The sequence below is a fragment of the Cyprinus carpio genome, chromosome B3 (genome assembly GCF_018340385.1).
Source record: "Cyprinus carpio isolate SPL01 chromosome B3, ASM1834038v1, whole genome shotgun sequence".
Classification (NCBI taxonomy): domain Eukaryota; kingdom Metazoa; phylum Chordata; class Actinopteri; order Cypriniformes; family Cyprinidae; genus Cyprinus; species Cyprinus carpio.
Window position 1 is genome coordinate 20,795,199 of NC_056599.1, and position 27,072 is coordinate 20,822,270.

Here is a 27,072-nt window from a genome sequence, read left to right on the forward strand (position 1 = left end):
TTGCAGCTGAATATAATTTATTCATTTTAACTAGGGATAACAGGAGTTGTATGATACACAGCTAGAGATGAGAAGTAGGCATGCACATATTGTAATTGTGTATATTTGTGATATTACTAAATGTGTGACTGACACTGGGTGACCATATAGTAACCAGTAAACAGCTAAAGAATTCAAATCACAGTACTTCCAGTTGGAGTTTTGTGCTTTCTCAAAGAAAGAAAGAAAAAAGATAGAAGGAAAGAAAAAGACAAACAACAAAAACAAATTAAATGTTACTTCTCATGCTTTCTACTAGTTATGCACCTCCACCTAGTTCTCACACTGCAAAAAATTCTATTTTTAACAAGTATTTCTTTTCTAATTTTACAGCTAAAATATCTAAAGAAAATCATTGAAACGATCAAACGATCAAACATTATTTGAGAATCAACAATGCATAAGATACTCAAAGAAAGTATCTTTAATTTAGGTGTATTTTCCCCCAAACGTTTGGGATCAGTAACATTTTATGTTTTTAAAAGGAGCTTTTTTGTTAACCAAGGGTGCGTTTATTTGAACAAAAATACAGTAAAACAGTACTATTGTGAATTTTCAATTTAAAACAACTTTTTTCTATTTTAATTTAGTTTGAAATGTATATTATTCCTGTTATGAAAAAGATGAATCTTCAGCACCATTACTCACATGATCAGTGATAAGTGTCACATGATCTTTCAGAAATCATTATAATATGCTGATTTGCTGCTCAAGAAACAGTTATTATTATTATAAAGTTGTGCTGCTCAATATTTGTTACTACAATTGGTATTGAATGGATACCGCAATACTTTTTTTTTTTTTAAGGATTCAGATTCAATAAGCTCACCAGAACAGCATTTATTTGAAATAGAATACTTTTGTGAAAAAAGTCTTCATAGTCACTTTTAATCAATTTAATGCATCAGTGCTAAATAAAAGTATTAATTTCTTATAACAACAAAACAAAACAAGAAATCTTACTGACACCAAACTTTTAGTATATACAGTATATTATGTGTTTCTTTTAAGTAAATGTATCTTGTTTCAAGTGTTTTTATCTTGTGTATTTTGTTTCCAGGATCTTTAGGCATTTAACTTTTTAAAATAAATATTTAGTTTTTCAAGGATTTTTAGACCCTTTACTGTAAAAGAAGTCAAAAATACTAATTAAAAATACGTTAGTACTTTTGCAGTGCAAGTCAATGCAAATATTCATTCATTGTGTGCAGTCAGAAAGTTAATTTCTGACATGTTGCCATTACTCTACAGGAGTCCTTATTTAGTTCCAAACAAAATAATAATTTTGCTCTAATCTGGACATAGTTGTCCGTGTTCATTGTACATAAACACGGAAAACTGCTCTCAGATTAGGAGAAAGTTTTAAAAGCACTTCTAGGTCAGCGATCTGCATTCATCTTCCTTAATTTGGGAGGCAAGTTGTCCTCTGGACGGCCACCAGGCGTGTGTGGAGGACCGTGGGGGTGTGTGGGGATGGCTGCTGGGGTGGGAGGCAGACTTCTCTGGTGGAGGTCCCCCGTGGACATGGCCATGGGCTGGAAACCCACCTTGAGGGCTTTGAGGTGGAATCGTGCCTCTCCATCAACCTGCCCTGGACTGGAGCCGAGGCGCTGTAGTTTAAGAGGAAGGTCTCCCGTGCTTGAAGCCTTTTCGGATGGCTGCGAACTCAAGCGTAGCACCTTCCTCTGCAGATCTTCTCTACCAGACGAGCTCATTTTCTGGAGTTTGCTTGGCAGCTTGCAAGAAGCGCTTCCGGAATGGGCCCCATCCTCACCTACTTCCAGGCAGTCCATGGAAAACACTCGCTCCCTGTGCGGCGTGACCAGTGGGGAGGGGAGTGAGGATTTCTCCTCGTATTCTTTCACGCTGTAGGGTGGCGTGGGAACCTCAAAGGTGCTGTGAAACTGGGAGTAGTCCACCCGAAAGAAGCCCTCTTCCAGAGACATAACAGGAAGGAAGCGGTGACCCCACAACACCTCATCTTCTGTATACGAGGTACGAGCTTGACATGTCATACCTGTGAGAAACAGCATACAATAACAAGCATTACAATGGAGAGGAAAGGTTTATGGTAAAAATGTATTACAAATAAGGAGGCTTTCTTTGTCAGGTTAGCCTGACCATGAGAATGATTTATACTCCCCTCTTACTTTGTCTTCCAAGAATGTGATTTACAGACTCAGTATATAATGTGCGTGAGAAGGCCATGCAAGGAAGAGTTTTAAGACTCCTGCAATCATAATTCAGCCAGAGGGCCATTCAGTGAGTCATAAACACAGCCTGAGCCATAGCTTTACAAGGTCAGGAAGACTGAAAATCCAATCTGTTCTACAATAAAATTAAAAACAATCAATAGAGCAATCACTAAACAACTGCCAACAGCTACCTATGGAATGCATTGTGTTTTGTTGTTTTCACTTTCCGCAGAATTGTAATTCTTATTTTCATGGACACAAACCAGTAAATAAAAAGAGAAGCTGGAAAATGTATGCTGTCATCCTGAAGTAGTATTTATGTAATTACAAACACAATGGTGTTTAGAGTATATGCTTATATTATGCAATAGTTCCAGTCAAGTCACCTTTATTTATACAGTGCTTTAAACAAAACACATTGTGTCAAAGCAACTGAAAAACATTAATTAGGAAAACAGTGTGTCAATAATGCAAAATGACAGTTAAAGGCAGTTCATCATTGAATTCAGTGATGTCATCATCCAGCTCAGTTCAGTTTAAATAGTATCTGTGCAATCATTTGCAATCAAGTCAACGATATCGCTGTAAATGAAGTGCCCCCAACTAAGCAAGCCAGAGGCGACAGCGGCAAGGAACCAAAACTCCATCGGTGACAGAATGGAGAAAAAACCTTGGAAGAAACCAGGCTCAGTCGGGGGGCCAGTTCTCGTCTGGCCAGACGAAACCAGCAGTTAAATTCCAGGCAGCAGCAAAGTCACATTGTGCAGAGGACTCAACTTGTTAAAAAATCTGTTTCAGTTATGATCAAAACAAGTGATGAGTGAGTCAATGAATCATTTACTCAACCTGTTTATTCAAAACACTGATTCATTCCTGTGCCAAACAAGTGATCATGAGTGAGTCACTGAATCATTCACTCAACTTTTAAAAAAAATGAAAAACACTGATTCATTCATGAATGAAATAAGTTATTATGAGTGAGCCATTTAATTATTCACTCGACTAATTTGTTAAAAAACTGATTCATTTCTGAATGACACAAGTGATTATGAGTGAGCCATTTAATTATTCACTCGTTTATTTCTGAATGACACAAGTGATTATGATTGGGTTTTTAATTAATTCAATACTCAGATTAAAAATCTACCATGTAAACAGAGATATTTGATTACCTCAATCCAGCTAAAGTCATACTCGAAGTAAACACAAATTGAATTAGGACATATGGAGTATTCCTATTTTAGTCGTTTTATTGAGGTTTGTTGTAGTGTTGTATAGACATTTATAAAACTTTTTCAGTTTTTTTGGGTCTTTTCACCACATTTTGCGACAGGATACACAGACGGCAGTGGTCAACCGTTTCACAGCAAATAAAAGAGCGGGAACATGATGGGAATGGGAACATGAAAGGAATATTCTAAAAGCAATTAATGTAAACACCTTAATCATAATATTGTTTTATTCAGAGTAAGATAAATAATGAAATTACTGAAGTCCATGTAAACGTAGTCACTGAATCATTTACTCAACCGTTTTATTAAAAACACTGATTCATTCCTGTACCGACCAAGTGATCATGAGTGAGACATTGAATCACTCACTCAATAGTTTTATTAAAAAACACTGATTCATTCATGAATGAAGAAATGAGTGAGACATTGAATCATTCATTCAAATAATTTGTTGAAACCACTCATTAATTTCTGTTAGTAGATCAAAAATACACCAAGTATCCAGAAAAATGGTCTAAAGTGTAAGTCACTTATTGTTTATTGAACTGTTTAAAAGCAATATCACATGAGCACAGGTTTTGTTGGTTTTTAACATCATAAATGATATTCAGTGAGTCAGCACTCTAGCTATTGTGATATCGCACAGTTATTTATTCATAATCAGGCCCAGACTTTTGCAGTCTTTTAGCATTTTTAGTGCTGATTTTAGGGGAAAATCTGCACGTCTTGCAGATTGAATGTAAACATGGTAACAAAGTGTTAAACTGGCCTTGGGTGTATTACAGATAAGCATCAAATTAGCCAAATATTTAATAAACAAATATGCAAAGACAGGGGATATGTAAAAAATCATCAGTGACAGGTGTCTGTGGAGCTTCTGTGTGGGCCTGGTCATGATTAAATAATTATCATTAAATAGCCTACTAATTATCAGCACCTAATGCGAAACATGAACAAGCCTCAGTTTTCAAAAATGAAGGATAAAGATCACAACAACTCACTCTCTCAGAGCGTTTCTGCTGGCACTACATCATCCCATGTAATTAAACCAGTTTATGTGACATTAATCACACTGAAAATCCCATATTTTGCTGCCAGAGTGATCGTGCTGAGCAGGAGCAATGGGGTGGCATGGCTTCATCTAAAGGCTTAAATGATGGATCAATGCTGGAAGAGGTTTTGCGAACGTATCAATGGCTTCACTGCAGTTCAGCTGAAAGTAGCTTTTTAAGCTCTCATTTAAAGCAAGACAAATTTCACAGTCTTCACAGTAAGACTCTTGATTGCGCAATACTCTGTCAGCATACGTAATTAGAGTCTGTCTGTCGTCTCCTTTGGTCTGATCTATGGTATTGATTAAAAGAAGCCTTGTGCTTCCCGCTTTCACACATGCGTTTAGTCTATTTGACTAAATTGCACATATATTTCGTTCTGTGTTGTTTCATATTAGGGTTTACAAAGAGAAGATGCTAATTAAAATGAGACTTTTTAATTCTGTGAGCTGCAAATGTTCATGTAAAGCCCTCAAAGTGATACAGAGCTGTGGCTTTGTCTTGTACCACTGTGTAAAATGATTAACTTGACATTTCTGTCTGTGTCTAGGGCTTCCGTGGATCAATAAGCACTTATGAGTACATGACAGGCCTCAGCTCTCGATCAGCAGGGTGGTTAACTGTTTCAAATCACCACATGACTGTTTGCCCCATCATTGGCCTGACAAAAAATTAATTACTGAATGAAAGATTGAATGAAGAAATGGTTTACCAGAAGCCTTCCTCTAGTGTGCACTGACACGCTTGATAAGTGTATGTGTGAGAGTGTTTGTGTCTGTCACTGCTGTTACACCTGTAATAATGGGCACCACTGACACAGAGGCTATATAATACCCTTCCTCGCTTTGTCTCCATCTTATATCATTTCCCGGAGAGAGCGAGAGAGTTCAGATTGAAAGGCCCCCTGCAAGTTGTTCTATTATCAGAGGTAATTTACAATGAAACAACTAATAACACATGAAGCTGAATTAAATTTCCTGTTTTCTTCTGAAAGGTTAGATAGTGCAAAAGAACTAATAAAAATAATTAGAAATATATTAATAATTATTAATATATGGTCACTTACTGTGTCTTATTTATATATTTATTTATTTTCCTTGTTAATACTTTGTTATTATTGCCTCTTTTATGCATTACTCTCAAAATGAAAATGCAATAGAATTAAATATGTATTTATTTTATTGAAATAAAGCTGAAATAAAATAAAAAATAAATATCGGCTAACAACATATTTTATTTTTGTTAGCTGCCCGGACAATATATTACATATATATATATATATTATATTTGTTTAGCTTCTTTTTTTTTAAGTACTAAATAACTAAAACTGAAATAAATTCAACTATAGAAATAAAACTGAAATAAAAAAATAAAAATAAAAATTAAAGCTAATTCGGCATATTAATAAATACTAGTATAAATAAAGATAATATAATTGAAATGCTACCAAAATATCAATGTTGCTTACTAGCTCAGATCAGAAGAGCGAGATAATCTAAGGTATTTATATTTAGTTTTATTGTTAGATAAAGCATATCATTTAGAAATGCAATTAATAGCATGCATCGCTCCAATGATTTGAGGTGTCCTTTTTGTAGCAGAAACTGTGTCAGATGAGTTATGCTTAGAAAACACCTCTAAAATTGAACTGAGATTTATATTTGATTGAAAGGGTGAGAAGGAGACAGGAAATGAAAATTCTAATTATATTTCTGTTTATTTGTACAGTGAAAAAGAATGCTAAAAAAGAAAAAAAAATGCTCTCGCTTTCTCTTACTCTCACATCCTCAAAAGAAAATCCCATCCTGCCTTCTTCAGTTACTTTACTTCCTCGCACTCTGCCAGCATAAAAGACAGCAGGAACAGATCGAACTCGAGCAAGGTTTGAAGCTCATACATCAAACTGACAAGCATGTGACTGAAAAAAATAAACAAACGTATTATGCTGAAGGCACCTCTAACAGCACAGGCCTGATAATGAAATCAGAAAGACACTCTTTTACAACCCAGTCATCACCCCTACTGACCTCACTGTACCTATTGCATCCATTCAGACTGAGGGGTGCGATGAAGAATACAGAGAAGTATTCACAGTTTACAAGGTAAAAAAAGTACAAAGAAAGTGTGAGAAAAGTGATATTTTCAATTAGATCTGATAAATGAAGATGAATGATGACAAATGATGACAAATGATCACCCTGCAAAAATCTTTTTCTTAATTAGAAATTGTGTCATGTTTTCCATTAAAATCTTAATGCCATTAAAACAAGATAAATTTACTTGGGAAGCAAATTTGCATCAGACTTGTTTTCAGAGAATACATCTTAGCTTAAGAAAATTAAATTGTCTTTGGCACATTTGTTTTGTTCTTGTCAAAAAAGTTAGATTTATGCATAATACAAAAACAAATGCAGAAAAAAAAAATCTTAATATATTCATCTTGTTTTTAAGGGAAGTTTTATTTATTGTTTATAAGATAATTTTTATTGTTTATAAGATAATTTGGTAACACTTTGCAATAAGATTACATTTGTTAACACTAGTTAAAAAGAACTAACAATATAAAACTTTAAAGCATTTATAAATATATTCTATTATTTTGGGCGTGACTCCCATTAATTTCATACATCAGAAAAAATGTAAATATATATGCAGACATGCTTCAATTTCTGATTTTCTATATTCTTACCATCAATGATGATCTGTTTTTCCATAGAATGAATGAATAAATTAATGGATTGATGAATAAATAAATAAATAAAAAGGTAATTCTGACTTTTTAGCTCATAATTCTGATTTATCTAAATTCTGAGCTAATTTCCCAGTTTGTTTTTATTTAAATGTATTTATTTATTTATTTTTTTTTTGAAGAAGAAGAAGTCATCAGTTGCAAGATAAAATCAATATGATAAAATCTATCTCTTTTGGTAGAGTGTGCGGACTCTCTTTCTACCTATTCTTTATTTATTTATTTATTTTGGTCTACGCACCTCCTTTTGTCTATTTTGAAGATGCAGTGAGTTCCTGACTATTCTTCAAATAATAATAATAATAATAATAATAAAAAAAGATCACTATTAAATTTTTTATTCAGTGGCGGGAAAAAAAAAATTACAACCCAGAAATCTAAGAAAAAAAGTTGCAATTACCTTTTTATATTTTATTCTGTGGCAGAAACAACAAAACATAATTGTGAGAAAATTCACAAATGTGTGATATAAAAATGTCTGAATTTTGAAATAAAAAGTCATTTTTTTGTTGTCTGAATTTTGAAATAAAAAGTCATTTAAAAAAAAAAAAAAAATTATGAACAGTTTATTAACTTACATTAACAAAGATAAATACAAATGTTTTGCTTATTGTTAGTTAATGCATTAACTAATGTTAACTAATGGACCATATTGTAAAGTGTTACTGATATTTTTTACATGAAAACTAGTAAAATAAATGACATTCGAGCAATACTGTAAATCAAAAATTGTGTTAAGCCAGATTTTGTTCCTTAAGAAATGGAGATTGGAGTGAAAGATGCTACCCACCCGTTGTCTCCACAATGCCCTCCAAGATGACGACGATTTCAAACTGCTCATTCATGAGCGAGCGTTGGGACAGGTCGAAAAAAGGGCTCTTGGGATTGATTTCGTGGCAGATGGTGAGGGGAGAGACTAGGAAGAGTTGGTCAGCGCCTGTTCCAAAGCCCACATCCAGTTCACACTGATCCAACGGCAGGAACTCGCCCTCCGGGGTCTGACGAGACTGGTGAGACACAGGGAAGTCATCATCATCATCATAGCAGTCATCACATAAAAAACATCAATATCCGAGACAAATTACAGCAGGAACAATCAATCTGAAAAAAGATAATCAAGTATGGTGAGAAATGGAGATAGAAATGGAAATAGGAAATTGAAAGAAGGATGTCAGCATGTATACTTACAATTTGTCTGTTGTATACAGTGTAGGGTAATCAGACCCGAAATAACAGAATATATTGAAATTGAGGGAAATATTCATGCTGTTTAGTGTGTGAGGGAAATATTCCTCTTTAGGCAAGTGGAGAGAGAGAGTGTTTGTGGCTGGCAAGGAGTGAATGGGGAATTCTGACAAGCATCTGAGCTCAGAACAGTGAAATAAAACACAGACAGAGCAAAGGAGGAGGCTGGGGTGAGATAAGAAAATGCTTACAAAGCACTGTGTCATTTCAGCCGTGATTTAAGACGATAAAGAGTGTCTGTTCAGAGAGCTAGTGAAATTTAAGACCGGATGATTTACAGGGCAATTACAAACTGAAGAAGAGAAGGAAACTCCAGTGTGAGGGTTACATTTTTCTACATATAGGGTTTGTGTTTGTATGTGGAAAGACAGTGGATGAAGCTGAATGCACTAATTCTCTTCTCAAAAATGTTTCTCTGAATACCAAGTGGAAGGGATTCAGCGGATGTCCTCTCACTTTCAAGTCTCCATATCATCCTCTCTCAGTGCAGTGGTCTTACTGGAGCTGTTTAGGATAAGATCATCTCCAAAAGGGCCTTACAGCTGTAGAACAGCCTCATGGGATGTAAACTAACAACCCTCTATAAATAGGCCCATTACCTAAAACACTGGAGCTCAGTGAGGCATTAAAAGCTTCCACATGGAATCATATTCCATGTAAACTACACAAAACTGGGGAAGCATTTCCAGTCTCTAAATACAGACAAAGTGCATTAAGAGCTACAAAGGTGAAAGGAAGATAATTTAGTTTTAGAATTTAATTGTCATTTTATTCTCCCTTCTTTCTTCTTTTGATTAACCTCCCTGTAGGTTATAATGTTCTAAAATTATTTAAATTAAATTTCATTTATTTTATTATTAAATTTAAGTCATACAATTCTGTATTATAACAAAATAGAATAAAATTTTCTAATTTTAGTAACATTTTACAATATTATATACTGTTTTTGCTGTATTTATGATCAAATAAATATGACCTTGGTGAGTATAAGAGAATTAATAATATTTAATAATGTTTAATCTTAATAATCAATCTTAATAATAGTTGATATACTTTATATAAGCAGACATATTTCATCTTTAGACATTACACAAATACAAATGAGCTAAAACTGCACACCTTTGCTAAGTGACTGTCAGATCTGTACATAGCTAATAGCTGATTCAAATCCATATCTGATATCAGCTGATCAGTAAACTGAAGCCAATATGGTGAATAAGGTGAACATTATTTAATATCATGAGATGAATCTATTGAGTTGCTAGGTGAGTATGAACTCTGGTTGCAGGGAAGGCTTGCTGGACAGGGCCTATCACTTCTACATCCAGTGCTCCCAAGCAGAAAAATTTAATAGTGCTCATACAGACACAGTATGACATTTCTCTATCTCTCTCTTACCCCATTATTTTCTCCATCTCACTCTTATTGCTCTTTCTCTCTTTGTCTTGTACTTTCTCTTGCAAACACATTCTTGGCCAGGCTAAAAAATCAAAGACAGTGAGGGAAATTTCACCACAAGACGACCCACAAAGATCAAACTCTGAAAATATGTTCACTTTTCATGGCAGTATATGATAGCAGGTGTGTTTTTGTTTTTGTGCCAGAACCACTAGCCCTACATCGATCAGATGTATTGCATTGTCAGTTGACTTGATTAAGGCTTTAATGTGGAATTGATCCAGTAACCAGTAAGGCTGGTTGATCAATTGATTGGTTATATTGATTGCAACATGAAAAATGAACACATCAACAATTAAAAAAAAAAAAAAATAAAAACTGAGTGTTGAGTGTTATTTGTTTTTTAATTTTTGATATGTGGCTTTGATGATAATGTAAAACTTTACCACTTACACATACATACACTTTTCTACACATCACACACTTCCACCACAGAATGAGAGAATATAAACTTTTACTTTTGAAATCACACCATCCCACCCACCCACACACACACACACACACACACACACACACACACACACACACACACACACACACACACACACATGGAAACAGAACCTTCACCCACACAGAGGTTCTGGAGCAGCAGCACTAAGTGTCTCCTCAACTCTCTATCAACCCACAAGGAGCAATTCCACCATGAAGTCGCATCACACCAACTACCTATATCCAGTGTATCCTTGCTCACACACACACACACACACACACAAACATCCCTGCCAAAAATCGATGTGCCTACTGCTTTTTATTTAGCAGCACTCCTGTCTTCCATCCCCCATTATATCAGTCTAGCAATGCCTGGACTGGTTTTGCGGAGTATATAATCTGTCATTATATCTGTCTACCATTTTTGATTATTTTATTGTAGTTATGTATGTATTGTTTTTTTGTAGTTAAATGTAAGCAAAAATCATGTAATGTTTTTTTACATTCATTGTTCTTTTCTTAATTCTCAGGCATAGTTTTCACAAAAATATTAACCAGCACAACTGTTTTCAAAATTGATTAAAAAAATGTTTCTTGCGCAAATTAGCATATATGTGACACTGGAGAATGGAGTAATTCAGCTTACAGGGTTAATTACATGTCAAAATATATTATTGAAAAAAGTTATTTTAAATTGATCACAATATTACTGTTTTACTGCACCATGCATTCATGGTGAGCAAGAGAATTGCTCTGATGGTAGTGCAACCTAGCAATGCCTGGACTGGTTTTGCGGAGTATATAGCACTTCCCTACGTCTACTATTTTTGTAGTTAAATGTAATTTTTTTGTTTTTGTTTTTTCTATGTCATATTTATTTTATGACCATTTTGCACCAGATAAGAATTGCTCTGATTATGCAACCATTTTTGTTCAACATTACTATCATAATAGTTATTTTACCATAAATATCTTGTAGTTAGCTACAAGTTAGCCATTACTTTGTATTGTTTTTATTTTATAGTTCTATTTTTATTTTTTAAGAAATAGTTCATGCCAGAATGACATTTTTAATCATTTAGTGATCCTCATTCCAAACCAGTATGACTTCCTTTCTTCTGAGGAACACAAAGATATTTTGAAGAAACAGACCAAAATATCAAATTATCGGCTTCAATGTTGTTTGTAAACAATTCAAATAAAGACGTGTGGCTTCTATATAAATTTTCTTTCTTTTTTTTTTCTTTCTGCAGATTTGGAATGACATGAAGGTGAGTAAATGTTGACAGAACTTCCATTTTCGGGAAAATTTTTGGAAATAGTTATGGTCACACTTTATTTTAAGGTCCATTAACTAACTATTAGCCACAACTTTTGCCTGAGTAAACTCAAGTCAAGTCTAATCAAGTCAAGTCTGCTTTATTGTCAATTCTTCCACATGTACAGTACATACATACAGAGAATTGAAACTGCGTTACTCTCAGACCCATGGTGCATACAGATAACACTAACAGTAGAGCCTAAAAATACAGATAGATACAGATCAAATCTAAAATATAAATACAACTATACAAATACAAATATATAAAAAAATAATAAAAATAAAAAATAAAGTTAAATAAAGCAGTGCAAGGCACATGGCAGATAGAGTGCAAACCAGTGAGGTGAACAAACAGTACAGATAAAAAGATTGTAATGCATACTTATTCAGTCTGATTAAAGTGACAAAGGGCTCAGAGAGCAGTTCTTTTATTTAAACTGACTGAAGAGGTAGTAGAATGACGTCAGTTCTATGCTGAATGAGGTAGTAAGCAGACCAATGCTGCACAAAGTGACTGGTGCATGTCATCGTATGCAAGTGGGAGGGGGGAGTGGAAGGACCTGGGGATGTGGGAATCGTGGGGGTGGTTCATAGTTCAGTGGTGCCTGGGGCAGAAGAGGGAAGGGGGGCAAGTTCGGGAGTGAGTTCAGCTTCCTGACAGCCTGCTGAATGAAGCTGTCCTTCAGTCTGCTGGTCCTGGCCTGGAGACTCCGCAGTCTCCTCCCTGATGGCAGCAGACTGAAGAAGCTCTGTGACGGGTGGGTGGGATCACCTGCAATGGAGAGGGCTTTGCGAGTGAGACGGGTTCCGTAAATGTCCTGGAGGGAGGGGAGAGAGACACCAATGATCTTCTCAGCTGCTCTCACTATGCGTTGAAGAGTCTTCCGGCAGGATGCATTGCAGGCGCCATACCACACAGTGATGCAGCTAGTCAGGATGCTCTCGATGGTGCCTCTGTAGAATGTGCACATGATGGGGGCCGGGGCTCTAGCTCTTCTCAGTTTGTGGGGGAAGTAGAGACGCTGCTGTGCTTTCTTGGCCAGTGCTGCGTGTTGTCGGTCCAGGAGAGGTCCTCTGTGATGTGCACACCCAGGAACTTGGTGATGCTCACTCTCTCCACAGTCGCACCGTTGATGGTCAGAGGAGCATGCTGAGTGTGTACTCTCCTGAAGTCAACAGCAATCTCCTTCATCTTCTCCACGTTCAGAGAGAGATTGCTGTCACTGCACCACCTGGCCAGGTGGCTCACCTTGCTCCTGTAGTTTGTCTCATCTCTGTTGCTAATGAGACCCACCACAGTCGTGTCATCCGCAAACTTAATGAAGAGGTTGGAGTTGTGTGATGGTGTGCAGTCGTGGGTCAGCAGAGTGAAGAGGAGGGGGCTCAGCACACATCCTTGGGGGGCCCCAGTGTTCAGTGTGATGGTGCTGGATGTGTTGCTGCCGACCCGTACTGCCTGAGGTCTTCCAGTCAGAAAGTCCAACAGCCAGCTGCACAGCGAAGTGTTGAGTCCCATCTGGACCAGTTTGTAAATGAGCTGTTGAGGTATGATTGTGTTAAGTGCTGAACTGAAGTCTATGAACAGCATTCTGACGTATCAGTCCTTTTCGTCTATATGTGTGAGTGCTGAGTGAAGGGCAGTTGCAATGGTGTCATATGTTCAGTGGGGTTGTTGGGATGTTATGAATGGTGGGGGTGGTGGGAGGTGGGTGGGGAGGGAATTGTTGTTGTGGATGACTAGCCGTTCAAAGCACTTCATGAGGATAGGAGTAGGTGCAACAGGATGGTAGTCATTGAAGAAGGATGGAGACGGCTTCTTCGGGACTGGAATGATGGTGGTAGCTTTGAAGCATGTGGGAACAACAGCCTGACTAAGCGAGATGTTGAAAATGTCTATGAAGATATCAGTGAGTTCCACTGCACAGTCTCTCAATACACGCCCAGGGATGTTGTCAGGACATGGAGCTTTGTGTGCATTGATCCTGCTGAAGGATCTCCTCACGCTGTCTGGGGTCAGTGTCATCACCTGGTCACCGGGAGGAGGTGGAGTCTTCTGTGCAGTGGTGCTGTTTTGTTCCTCAAAGCGAGCGAAGAAGGCGTTCAGCTCATTCAGGAGGGAGATGTTGCTGTCACAGGTCCGCAGTGGGGCCTTGTAGTCCGTAATGGTCTGTATTCCCTGCCACAGGCTCCGAGTGTCTCTGCTGTCGCTGAAACGATGGGCCATCCTCCTGGAGTACCTTCTCTTAGCCTCTCTGATGCCGCGGGATAGGTTGGCCCTGGCTGTCTTCAGGCTCACCTCATCTCCAGCTCTGAAGGCAGCGTTCTGCGTCTTCAGGAGTCTGTAGACCTCCCCTGTTCATCCACGGCTTCTGGTTGGCCCGGACAGTGATGGTCTTTGTGACTGTTACATCCTTAATACACTTGGTGATGTAGGCAGTGACAGTCTCTGAGTACTCTTGGAGGTCTGTGGTGTTATTGTATGTGGCAGCCTGCTTAAACATATTCCAGTCAGCTGTGTCAAAACAGTCTTGAAGAGCCTCTGACGGCCCTTCCGGCCACACTTGAATTTGTTTGTGAACTGGTTTGGCAACTTTAACGAGCAGTCTGTATGCAGGCATTAGCATGACAGTGATGTGGTCTGAGGCACCAAGGTGGGGGAGGGGGAGGGCCTTGTAAGCTCCTCTCTGGGTAGTGTAAACAAAGTCTAAAATGTTATTACCTTGTGTTGGAAAGTTAATGTGTTGGTGTATTTTTGGAAGCACACTCTTTAAGTCTGCATGGTTGAAATCTGCAGCTATGATGAGAAAAGTATCAGGGTGGGCTGTCTGCTACTCACTAATGTGCTGGCACAGTTCACTTAGTGCATCGTTCCTGTTGCTGTTGTTGTTGTTCGGAGGGATGTATACAGCAACGAGCAGTATGGCTGTATATTCCCTCAGTAGATAGAACGGCTGGCACATAATAATCATAAACTCCACCAGTGGTGCGCAGTGTTTGCAGACCACAACACCATTGCGGTACCACGCATCATTGATGTAAACACAATCTTTATTTACCTCCCGCGACGAGAGCTCTGTCTGCTCAATAGCATGCAGCTGGTTCGAGCTGAATAGCGCCGTCTGGAACGCTGTTACTAAGCCATGTTTCCCTGAACACAAAAACACAACAGTCTCTTACAGTACTCTGAGTTGAGCGTAGTAATCGGATGTAGTCCAGTTCATTGTCCAAAGAGCGTACGTTAGCCAGTACGATGGTGGGGATAGCTGGCTTGTGTGGGTTAGCTGTTAGCCTAGCCTGGATACCTCCGCGCTTACCCCTCTTCTGCTTCCTCTCACGCCGCTTGTGGCGCCTTCGTTGTGAGCAAGATGCAGTAGTGGGGGTCGGTGATGGTGTAGGTGGTGTCTAAAAATGCGGTTCTGCCGTCATCCAGCAGAAACTCACGACTGTATGCGCGCTTAAAGACAGGTAGACGCGATGAAGACAAAAGTACAAAAACACTGCGACAGAAAAGAAAAAAGACGAAAGAAAAAAACACAAAAACATCATTCTGACGGGACAGAGAGAAGCCGCTGTGTGTGGACGTGCCACCATCTTGTTCTGATGATTATATATGGTCTCCTAATTATTGCTTATTAATAGTTAGCAAGGTTGTTGTTAAGTTTAGCTATGGATGTAGAATATGGTCATGCAGAATATGTGCTTTATAAGCACTAATAAACAGCCAATATGCTATAACATGCATGCTAATAAGCATCTAATTAATAGTGAGAATTGGTCCCTATATTAAAGTGTTACCGTAGTAATTTCTCTATAACAATAACCTGGACAGGGTACTTCTGCCTACTAAAACATAATGCAATCTTTGCTATTTTTGGGCTGTTAGAAGGAGGATATTGGGATGATACCCTGAGCTCTCCTCCCAATGTATTTTGAACACAAGTGCTGGGGCAGAAAGATTATCACAACAATGAGAAACTAAAATATTTAAGAACATCACCTCCTTTTCAAACCTGTCAGCATTTCTTTTGATTGTTGCTCTGATGTTCAGTTTCCTCCCGGGCATGTAACTAAAATACACAATGCATGAGACTCAAGAAACCATTGTTGTACACATGATGTGGGGTTCATTGGGAGGTTTGTTGTATTGAGTATGAATGGGATTACATTATTCTCCAGCAGGCTGTATTGAAACACAAACGTTCTGTTGCTTTCATCTGCTTCTTAAATTTAGGTAATGGTATTTTTTTACTACTGTCTCTTTAAGTTAAGCTTGAAAAGACAGATTACTAAGTTCAAGAAGCAGACCAGCAAATTGTGCACATGATCTTTCCCGCACATTTCAGGTAAACACTACTAAATACACACATTCACACCAAATCACAGTGGGCAGTGGTGATAATCTTAAACTGTTTAAAATGAGCAAGTTACTTAATTTGAATAAGATGTTAAGTGATGAGATGTTTGCATGGGTCTGATGAGCTATAATGTTTACATTAACGCTGATTGAGGTCAAGCTAAAGGCTGTACTCATCTTAATTCAGTATCCATTGGCTTTTAAGCCACACAGCTAGACAGAGCCAAAGCAATCTTAAAAACAGCACCTCTCTGATTGAAGTGAAAAAGCTATTATTCAAATGGCCATTTGAATGCATCTGTGTGACTGAACATTTATCTGTTTGTGTTTATGTGTGCCTTGTAGACTAAAGAGCTGCCAGATCAAACCTGCCATTTTTCTTCATATCCCACAGGAAAAAGGAGGAGAGAGAGAAAGGAAAGAGTCTTAAAGAAGAGGGAAATCAGGAGGAGGTGGATTGAAACCTCTTTCCTCTGCAGAAGGTACCAGCAGCCATCCGTTTGACTCAGTCATGTGCATGAGTGAATAAAAGGCTACTGCTTTTACTGCTTTGCCTTCCACTGACTCACAGTGGCTTTGACAGCAGAGCTGGTGGGGGGGGGGGTACTCACAACCAAATGCATGGGACTTTCACACTTCACAGAAGCCCCTTTCACTCTGTACGTTGGACCCGGAAAATTGCCGGAATATTGCCGGGTCGCCTTATGTGTGAACGCAAACACATTCCGGGATTGATTCCGGGATTGAGCCCGGGTTGGGGACCTAGTAACATTGCCGGGTTCAGTCCCATAACGAGCGCTGTGTGATCAAAAGCCAGAACTAATGCTGTAAAGGGTGTGTCGTAGTGATGACGCACATTATCGTGTGACTATTTTAGCGGGTGTTTTGAAGGCAGATCAACGTTCACGATGAAACAACTATGTGCAAACTGTAAAGAAGCAGAGATCAGTTAGTTCCTCACTTTCCGCGCTGAAGCTGAAATCGTTCGCCAGCTTAAGTGAAAGTTAATGTGCCTAGCGTTTTCGACTCGTACATTACACGTCACACCCTGATATCACGTGTCTTCACGGGACCTTTATGGGTTGTGTGTGAATGCATGCACATATTCCGGGTAATCACTGGCAGTGTGAAAGGGGCAAAATCTAGCGACCCGGGAACGATTGCCGGGACACATTACCCGTGTATTTTCCGGAATTCGCAGTATGAAAGGGGCTAGAGTGATACTATAGATAGAAATTCATGACATATGTAGTCTACCAGTGTAATCAGAATAAAATATTAATCAACAGAATAGCACATCTATACCCAGTCACATTCCATCCTGTTGCATCTGTCTATCTATCTATCTATCTGTCTATCTGTCTATCTATCTATCTATCTATCTATCTATCTATCTATCTATCTATCTATCTATCTATCTATCTGTTTGTTTGTCTGTCTGTCTGTCTATCTATCTATCTATCTATCTGTCTATCTATCTATCTATCTATCTATCTATCTATCTATCTGTCTGTCTGTCTGTCTGTCTGTCAAAATTTTTCTTTGACAGAAGTCTGCTTTCACTTTAAGAAGGAAAGCACGGATCCAACATACTGATACACATGCATTTTCTTTCTCAACTGTTTACGTTAAGACATAGCACATGTTTATGTTATTTGGTCTGTATTTGTTTATCCATGCACACAAAAGTGGAAGAGAGTTTGTGTGTGGACGAACGGCCAAACCGTGTAGAAAAAGCTGCAGTTTTGAAAATAACCGCTTTGAAAACTTCTCACAAGCACTCGACAATTTCCTAAACTATCCTGAGCATCTTTTTTACGCTCGCCCTTCAGGCAGTCTTATCGTCCCAACATGTGAGTTTGAACGAGAATGCACACGTTGGCAGTGTATGCATAGATGGTGAAAATGTGGACAGTGTCAAAGTAAGGTGCCTATTTATATTACAGATATTGATATTTTACACGGGGCATCGATACATTGTCATGTCTTATATGTTTGCACTAATCATTTTTCACTGGACTGCCCAGGGACTGCCCGTGCTACCAGAATGATCATAGATAGGAATGTGGTAGTTAAAAATTGCATTTTGAAAGCAATGTGAAGTCAGTAACATGGTAACTTGGCAGGAGCACCAGCTCATTTGCATTTAAAGGGACAAACACAAAAATGGCACATTTTGGCTCATACCCTAAAAGTTGTGATTTCAACAAGCTATGAAAAAAATAATCTGTGGGGTATTTTGAGATCAATCTTCAAATACATACTCTGGGGACATCAGAGAACAATTTAAAATATTGTATCAATGCATTCTATGGCACCTTTAAAAATTTAAGGCAGCCCCTGAACTCAAGTTTTGTAGTTGAAGTAAACGGTTCATTTATTTTCACCGATGTTACTTGGGGTTTGAAAGTTTTTTGTTATGTTTTAATTTTGATGTTGAATTTTTTTTTTGCTCACCAAGGTTTTTTTAATGAGTTTATTTGATGAAATATACAGAAAAAAATAATAATAATATTGCGAACTATCATCCCAATTTAGATTAACTGTTTATTTTAATGTTTAAATTATTTTACTTTATTTATTATAAAGTATATATATATATTATATATATATTTATTTATTATAAAGTATATATATATATATATATATATATACACACACACACACACAGGGTGCACATAAGTGGTCCACATGCGCGACCAAAATAAGAAATGCGCTGTGTAAATTAGTTCAGACCGCGCATTTGCGTACCAACATGGTTGACAGCTGTTAATGCACATTTACCATTTTAGATTTTAGAAACTGTACTGTATAAGATTTCTATTAAAACTGAAAAGCATAAATATAGGTTAAAGTTTTCTAAGCACAATGCAAAACTGTGACATTTCATTCACTGACGCTTTACAGTAGGCAGCTCTACACCTATACTTACTTGCCGGCAACCCACCAAAATAAAAGCTTGCTGATTTGAAGCTTGAAAATGAAAAATGAAAATAATTAAAATAAAAAATAATAATTAAGGTTCAAAATAATAATAATAAAAATATTAGGATTTTATTTTTAGGCTTACTATAAAATAATTGTATTTGTATTTAATACTCCCTTTTTACTTTAAAATAAAATAGTATTATCAAACTTTATTATTTAGCTTATTATTTTATTAAAAAAAAAAAAAAACCAAATAAAGTGCAATAATATTATATTATTTGGGTCACACCATGTGCGGACCACCGTGTGAGGACCAAACCAGATCTCTAGGTTCTCATATGAGAACCGGGCTGAAAACTTATTCTATAGAACTCTTTAGAATAGTGCACATTTCATTGTTCATTAGAGTTATTCTACTTTATGTAATCCTTCTCTACTCAGAATCAATAGAATCTATTCAGTGTTACCAGAATTGAACCTTTACTGAGTAATTCAAATTGGCTTCTGCATTCTTTTTCTCTCTTCTTCTCTGTGGAATTACCAAATAAAATGCACAAGCATTATACAGACAATGTAATGTGCACCTCTTAGTGGGTATCTTATACTGCTATATACTGCTGTTATACATGTATAACCCCTGTGTGTGTCTGTAACAAACTCATCCATCTGTATCACTGTTGGGTCACGTCACCAACGCCTGTCAGTGACAAGAAAAATAACATGCTGTCCACCTCACATTTCATGCATCATTGCCAGACCTGCAACACACACACACACACACACACACACACACACACACACACACACACACACACACACACACACACACACACACACACACCAAAGCATACATATTCATACAAAGGCATAAATAGCTCCCAGCATGGCCGTGTCCTATGAACATACAGTCAAGTGGTTTGAGGTTATGTGCATGAACCTTATAAGTAATTCTAAACCTTTTCATTCATGTCAAACATACTGCCAAGCATAAACACACACAAACTAATTTAAAATAGACCTTTATGCTCACGAAAGAGACCAACACATAAGCACACAAAGACCACTACACACCCACACAGTCAACCTGAGTCAAAGCCTGTCCCTGTAATCAAATTATCAGCAATTAACTCATTCATCACAGCACACATGTGACTGTCACCCTAAAAGCAAACATCTGTTCTCGCTGTAAGACACGCTAAATGAGATCAAACTGATCCAGCACTGGGAGCGGGTTTCTCCTCAGCTTTTATGAGGTTGCTTGCACAATTAGTGCTTTGTTATCATCACGAAAGAATATTTAGTCGTACAATGTAAATGGGTTTTCTCTCTGGGTGATCACATCACCTAATAAATTTCATTTAGAACTCGTAAAATGTGAGAATGAATATGTGCAAATCTGTGTGTGCCGAAGGGGTGTTTCCTAGAAGGAAAAAAAAAATTAGGTTTTGCTCAGGTAAATAAAGGGTGCACACTCATCATTGGTTAGTGTTAACAAATAAAAGCTACACAAAATGCTTTTACTGTATTATTTTTAATATTATTACTATTTATTATAGTTATTACTTCTAGAGCAATATAAAAATGTAAAAACATAATGATTCTTTGACTTAAAATACTCAGATACCAGAATAATTGTGTGCGTGTGTGTGTGTATATATTATAGAGTATTTCAATAATTAAACAATACATGTACATGTTCACGGTTTTCTAATGGTGGATAATGATCACATGACATGCAGGTAAACAAATAAAATGTTTTGTTTAGTAAGTGTTTCTTTTTTTATTTATTTAAATTTTACATTTTTATGTGTTTAAGATTTCAACAGCTCACAAACCCTTTTCAATTCCTTTATGAACTAGTGTGGGAAAACCTGACTTGAATAAATAGTATGTTAATATATTTTCTATTCTATTCTATTCTATTCTATTCTATTCTATTCTATACATTTTGTGGTATTATCAAGTGTCCAGTATTAAATTCTATTCTAGTCATATTGTGGTATTATCAAGTGTCCTCTATTCTATCCTATTCATATTGTGGTTCTCTCAAGTGTCATCTATTCTATTCTATTCTATTCTATTCTATTCTATTCTATTCTATTCTATTCTATGCATATTGTGGAACTCTAAAGTGTCCAATATTGTATTCTATTCTATTTTATACATTTTGTGGTATTATCAAGTGTCCAGTATTCTATTCTATTCTATTCTATTCTATTCTATTCTATTCTATTCATATTGTGGTACTCTCAAGTGTATTCTATTCTATTCTATTCTATTCTATGCATATTGTGGTACTCTCAAGTGTCCACTATTCTATTCTATTCTATTCTATTCTATTCTATTCTATTCTATTCTATACATATTGTGGTACTCTCAAGTGTAAATTGTTTCCTTCCTCAACTCAACCCAGACCTTCATACAAGACGGAGATACAGTATATTCATTGTTCCTCATTTCTACCATGTTGCATTAGAATGTGTCTTCCTGAAACACAAGGCTAAATTTTTATCTCTGTCTCCCACTCTTTCCCAACTCATGCCTTGTATTTTCTCTTTTTTGTCCCAAATGATAACGATCTTTGTCTCCTTTCATCTTTCTGCTCTTTTCATCTTGTCCTTTTTTCTCTTCTTTCTACCCTCGCTCTGTATTCTCTGTTTATAAATTCACAAACAATAGAGACAGTGACTCAGAACTGGAATTAGGTGAGAGGAAGGTTATAGATACCACTTCATTTGTTTGTAACTGAAGATACAATAAAAAGATGGGAAAGATTTGTATGCCAATGCTTCTCTCAAATGAGAGGATATGGAAAGAGCAATTAGCAGTAGAACAAGCTAAAATTATTACAGGAATAGGTAATTCTGTCATTATTTTACATAAAATATAGCATGATGTTTTCAATGACATGAGAGTGGGTAAATAATGACATTTAGAATTTTTTGAAAATTTTAGGATTAGTTCAATGTCTCTATGCTTGCCTTTTAGAGAGAATATAAGATAAACCGTGAAAGGGTTCATCTGGTGTGAACATCTCTAGTATGTTATTTGCATGAATGATGTACAAGTACACACACACACACTCTCACAAAACTCCACACTATATGTCTTAGATCCACTGTAAACCATCACATTCAATTATAATATTTAAGTGTGCCCCTTTAAGTGTGCATCTGAAATTATAAATGCATGATCAATATTATCAAAGCACAATTGAAATGTTTCGCTTTGTTTATCTGGCATGATGAGACATGATCTGACAAAAGGTGACTGGGAATGACTGAGACTGTGTGTGAGTGTGTGTGGGCGACCGAATCTAAATGGACTGGATATGCCGGCTTAAACAAAAAAATTGGCAAGATGGAGAGAGAGAGAGTGCGAGAATGAGAGCTGGTTTGTATGTGATTAAAACACAGAAAGCAATGCCAGCTTAGATAGGTACATGTTAAGTGCTCTTAAGTGTCAAGTAGCCTCCTTCAACAGTTATTGTATAGGCCCCTGCACTTCCCGCTAGTACTATTAATATATATATATATATATATATATATATATATATATATATATATATATATATATATAATATAATTATTTATTAATATAAAAATAATATCAATTTCTTTTATATGAATTTTTTATATTATATTATATTATATATATTATATTATATTATATTATATATTTGTGTATTATAGTTGTTCTGTAACCGCTTCTTTTCTACAATTTTTCTGAGAACTATGGAAGTTTTTTTGTATTCATATTCCACATCTTTGGTGCTCTGGGTGTGAGATCTTTAAAGATAAAAAACTCTTGGCTGCTTAAATAGCCCTGAAGCACAAGAAAAAAATACTGATGAGAAAAGATTTAGGGTTATATGAGAGAGAGAGAGCGAGACAGAGATTTCATCACTCTCTTCTTTTTACTGAGTCAGTTTTCTGCTTCTTTATTTCTTTATTGCCTCTTTTATTTTCTTCAATTCTCTTTCTCTCACTGTCTATTTTGTTTGTGTTCCCTGATGCCGTCCCAAACTTATACCATTTTGGTAAACTATCTTTCACTATCTCTCACTAACTTAACTCTGCCTTCCCAGTTTATACTTTATTCACCTTGTTCTTCTTCACTGTCTAAAAACTTCAGCATAGCTTAAACTGCCAGTCTGCTTCATTAAGTCAGACACCATTGACCAAAGCCTCTTAATCAATCACAGCATTCACTTGGCACTAGATAATTAGTGAGCTCTGCAAAAGATTTTTGGAGTGGGCCTGAAAGGTCATCCATCCATATCTTTGAAGAATATTCACCAGCTTTAACTCTATAATTGTTCTGCATGCTGAGATCAGTTATTTTAACATTATTATACAGGACAGATTCAGATGATCACACAATTTCAAAGCATATGGGCCATAAAAGTGCATTTCTGTTACACTGACCTCTTTGTTCACCTTATCAGCGGCCTTTGACTGACAGTTCTATTCATCAATTACTAGGAAGAAATCCCATTGTGTGAGTGTGTCGTCCTTGAGTCAACTTCCATGCCTTATTCATTTCATTTTAAGCCTTTCCGTTGACCGAGTTGATATGGAACAGCAGACAGACAGTAGCATCAAAGCACAGAGTAAGAACGCATAGTATGTTTCTACTAGAGCTGTTATGTAAGCATCTTCTAGAAAAAAGCTTCCACTGACAAGAGCGACTCCTCTCCCCCTCAGAATATATTTCGTACAGCTCTAGCAGTGCTCTCACGTGCACAACTGTAAATTATTCTGCTTCACTTTTCTAAGGCTCTGAAAGTTATTGCCTGAGGCTGTAAGACACAAAAAATCCTCCTTCACAAGTGTGCAAATGCAAATTTTCCGGCATCTCTCTGGCTGTGACCTCAGCTCCCACAGGAGTCTTAGAGAGGCTTATGGGCTCAAAACCCAGAGACATTGTCTTTTCTCTTCGCATTTTGGAACAAGCCCTCTAAAACTGAGAGAAATGTCGCTGACGTGGAACTGCCTTCCAATTAGCGAGCAGGTCGGATTAAATGTCACTGGTTACGAGTGACAGATGTTAGATGTTGGCACAGTTAGCCGTCTGTAAAACTCTCTTATCTGAGCCTTTTGTCACTGTGGTCTCATCTTGTTCAGCTGTGACGATGGCTGTCCATGTCGAGATTACAATAATAAAATTTCAAGCCTTTTCATGTAACTGCTAATCTATTCTAACGCGCCTCGAATGCTCAGCTGTACTGACTTTTGGCTAAATCACATTTCACAGGTCCCTTGATTGTCACTTATTCTGAAAAATCTTTGCTTGGTATATTTTCTGTAAAAGACGACAGCACATTTTTGAGGAAAAATTCAGATTGTATGACTACCTTTACAGAGAAACTCAATATCAATGATTAAAATTAAAAGTTACTATTTTAATAATTTAACATGTTTGTTAATGGTCACAGGACATGCAGGTAAACATAGAAATCTGTTTATTTCGATTGTTTTTATATTACATATTTTTCTTTAATTTCATATTTTTTTATGATTTAAATAACTATTAGCTTTTTATCAACTTACAAACCCCACGCAGTTCCTTTAAAGAACACTCAGGGGGTTGAGAACACCAGACTGATCCAGCAATAAGACATTTTAAGATGTAGCTAAATCCTAAAAGTTATAAATATTCATACTGGCATACATACACTTACATCAAAAAACAGGATGACAATATGAAAGAAATGAATCATGGCACTCTTTTTTAATTTATTAAACTTTCTGTGAGTAACAGACAAGACTAGTTATTCCTACAAATTATTGATTTCAGCAATGCAAAATATGATTAAAATATTTGTAAACAGCCTCCTCTTTTCCTGGTAAAAAGAAAGCAAATAATAACTTTCTGAAATTATAATTACTTTCTGATATTTCTGAAGTTAAATTTTTTACACAATATGAAACAACAACAACAACATATTGTCAGCTTGGTATAAATATATGAATTTCCACTACTGACACACATCCTGTTTACAGTTCAATGCTGCCACACCACTTACCCATGTTAACTATTTTTCATAGACAAGCACCACTAAAGCTCATTGAATTTCTGACAGTCAAAAGGGATTGATTCCCTTACCTACACACATATCACATAACATATTTAAAAAGATACCAAAAAATAGATAGATAAAACTTAATGATACAACACTAAAAGAGTATTAAAGTAAAATAAAAATAATAAAATAAATAAACTGCACCGTAACCTATGTATGCACATATACAGCAACAACAGCATTAAATACTAAGTGAATAGCGGGATTAATAACTAGAAGTCATTCCAGTATTGCATCTTGGCACGTAATAAAAACCTGTGAGTGAATGAATGAATGGAAATGAAAAGGAATAGTTCTTAAACAGCTTGGTGATTTAAAGACAAGCAACAATTTGTTGAAACATACAGTGTAAAAACAAAAAGCAATTTTTACAACAAATTAGTAAAATCCTGTTCATTGATTAACTGTAAGTCAGTAAAATATTGTCAAAAATGTTTTATATATATAAAGCACCTTATTTTAATCCCCAGCCTTTAAATTACATTTTGTTATGTATTACATTTGAGTATTTTATGTGGCATTTTAGACATTTATTTTATTGCATTATTTTAGTACCATGTGTGTTACTTATGGTATTTTGCATGTCATCTTTATATTAGGCTACCTAGTATTAGTTATTGCTGACATTGTTAGAGAGTAATTTTTTGGGATACTTATATAAAATATGTTGGAATTTACATTATATAGCTAATTCAATGAACAATTATATAATATACAAAATATACAGTCACCTCAATACAATACCTTAATGTTCTGTAAACAGCTGCCAGCTTTTAATATAAATGTACTATTTTTGCAGTCAAATGTTAAAGAAAATTATAATATTACAAATCACGAGTGATGTCTAAACTAGTGCTTTTCTTATAAATGGTTTCTTTGTACTCTTTGTGTTCGGCTGCATTGTGTTGTAATAATTAGATCAACTAAAGGCCAAGTAGAGCTGTATGTGTGCAGTGTGTGTTTTCACCTTTATGAGTTTACACCTGATTTGCGCGGACACCATATGGCTGTTCCTCAGATTGCCCACGCGGAACATTAAGCAGAGTTTTCCGTCTCGTTGTGAGATCACCGCGTCCTGACTGAACATGAGCGTCTCCGCGCGCTTCTTCGGCTGGGACATCTTAATGAACATACAGCCGATGAGAAACGCGTCTACTATGGAGCCCAGCAGAGACTGGAACAGAAACAGGATGATGCCCTCGGGGCACTTCTCAGTTATATAGCGGTAACCGTAGCCAATGGTCGCCTCGGTTTCAATGAAAAAGAGGAACGCCGACGGGAAGTTGTAAACATTGGCGACGCACGGAGTGTATGAAGCGTCATGGCCATGATTCAAGTCCCCTCTTATATACGCGATTATCCACCACATTGAGGCCATGACCAGCCAGGCGATGGTGTAGGTGAGGATGAAAATGAGAAGGTTCCAGCGCCACTTCAAGTCCACCAGCGTAGTGAACAGGTCAGATAAATAGCGGCTGGTCTCTCCGCCGAGATTCCCGTGCTGTACATTGCAGCGTCCGTTCTTGTCCACGAAGCGCTGGCGCTTCTTCTTGACCTGCACGCTCGGAAAAGTCGCGCCTCTGTTCACCACCTGGTAGTCCTCTCCAAATTTACGCCTTAGTGCTGCCATAACTTCAGCTCATTTGGGAGTTTATTATCTTAAAAATACAAAAAGGAAACTTACTTTCTCTGTAGCATGGCTTTGGTGCCTTTCCACTTTCAAAAGCAGACGAAAAAAGGTCGCGCGGCAGGGCAGGGTCTCTCTGCCAACTTTTTTTTTCTCGCGTAAATCTGAACTGTAAATGCAGTCAGGAAGACGCTGGGCTGTTTATAATTTATCAGTTTACTGTAGCATCTCTGTACTAGTCTCTCTTCTTCTCTGGATGTCCGTGTGAAATGCACGGGTTGTGTTCTCTGTGCTCCTCTGCACATAATATGGCATGAACAGGAGAATAAGAGAGGGTGGGTGGGAGGAAGGGGGCTTG

At 36.9% G+C, this 27,072-nt stretch overlaps 1 protein-coding gene across 1 annotated transcript; it reads right to left on the reverse strand.

Moving 5' to 3' along the window:
• On the reverse strand, nucleotides 1–27,072 carry LOC109112781 (G protein-activated inward rectifier potassium channel 1-like). The gene is made up of 3 exons (XM_019125679.2): nucleotides 26,055–27,072; nucleotides 8,058–8,274; nucleotides 1–2,056 (listed from the first exon to the last, which is right to left on the reverse strand). The coding sequence occupies exons 1-3, from the start codon at nucleotides 26,715–26,717 to the stop codon at nucleotides 1,419–1,421; spliced, it is 1,518 nt and encodes a 505-aa protein (XP_018981224.1). The 5' UTR covers nucleotides 26,718–27,072; the 3' UTR covers nucleotides 1–1,418.

Bases quoted from the DNA above. Each gene is read 5' to 3' on its own strand.
- LOC109112781 (XM_019125679.2), bottom strand. From the start codon at position 26,717: ATGGCAGCACTAAGGCGTAAATTTGGAGAGGACTACCAGGTGGTGAAC. The intron at 8,275-26,054 runs GTGAAAACACAC...GTGTCTCACCAG, and splicing joins TCAGGTGTAAACTCATAAAG to TCTCGTCAGACCCCGGAGGG. The intron at 2,057-8,057 runs GTGGGTAGCATC...TGTTTCTCACAG, and splicing joins GGGCATTGTGGAGACAACGG to GTATGACATGTCAAGCTCGT.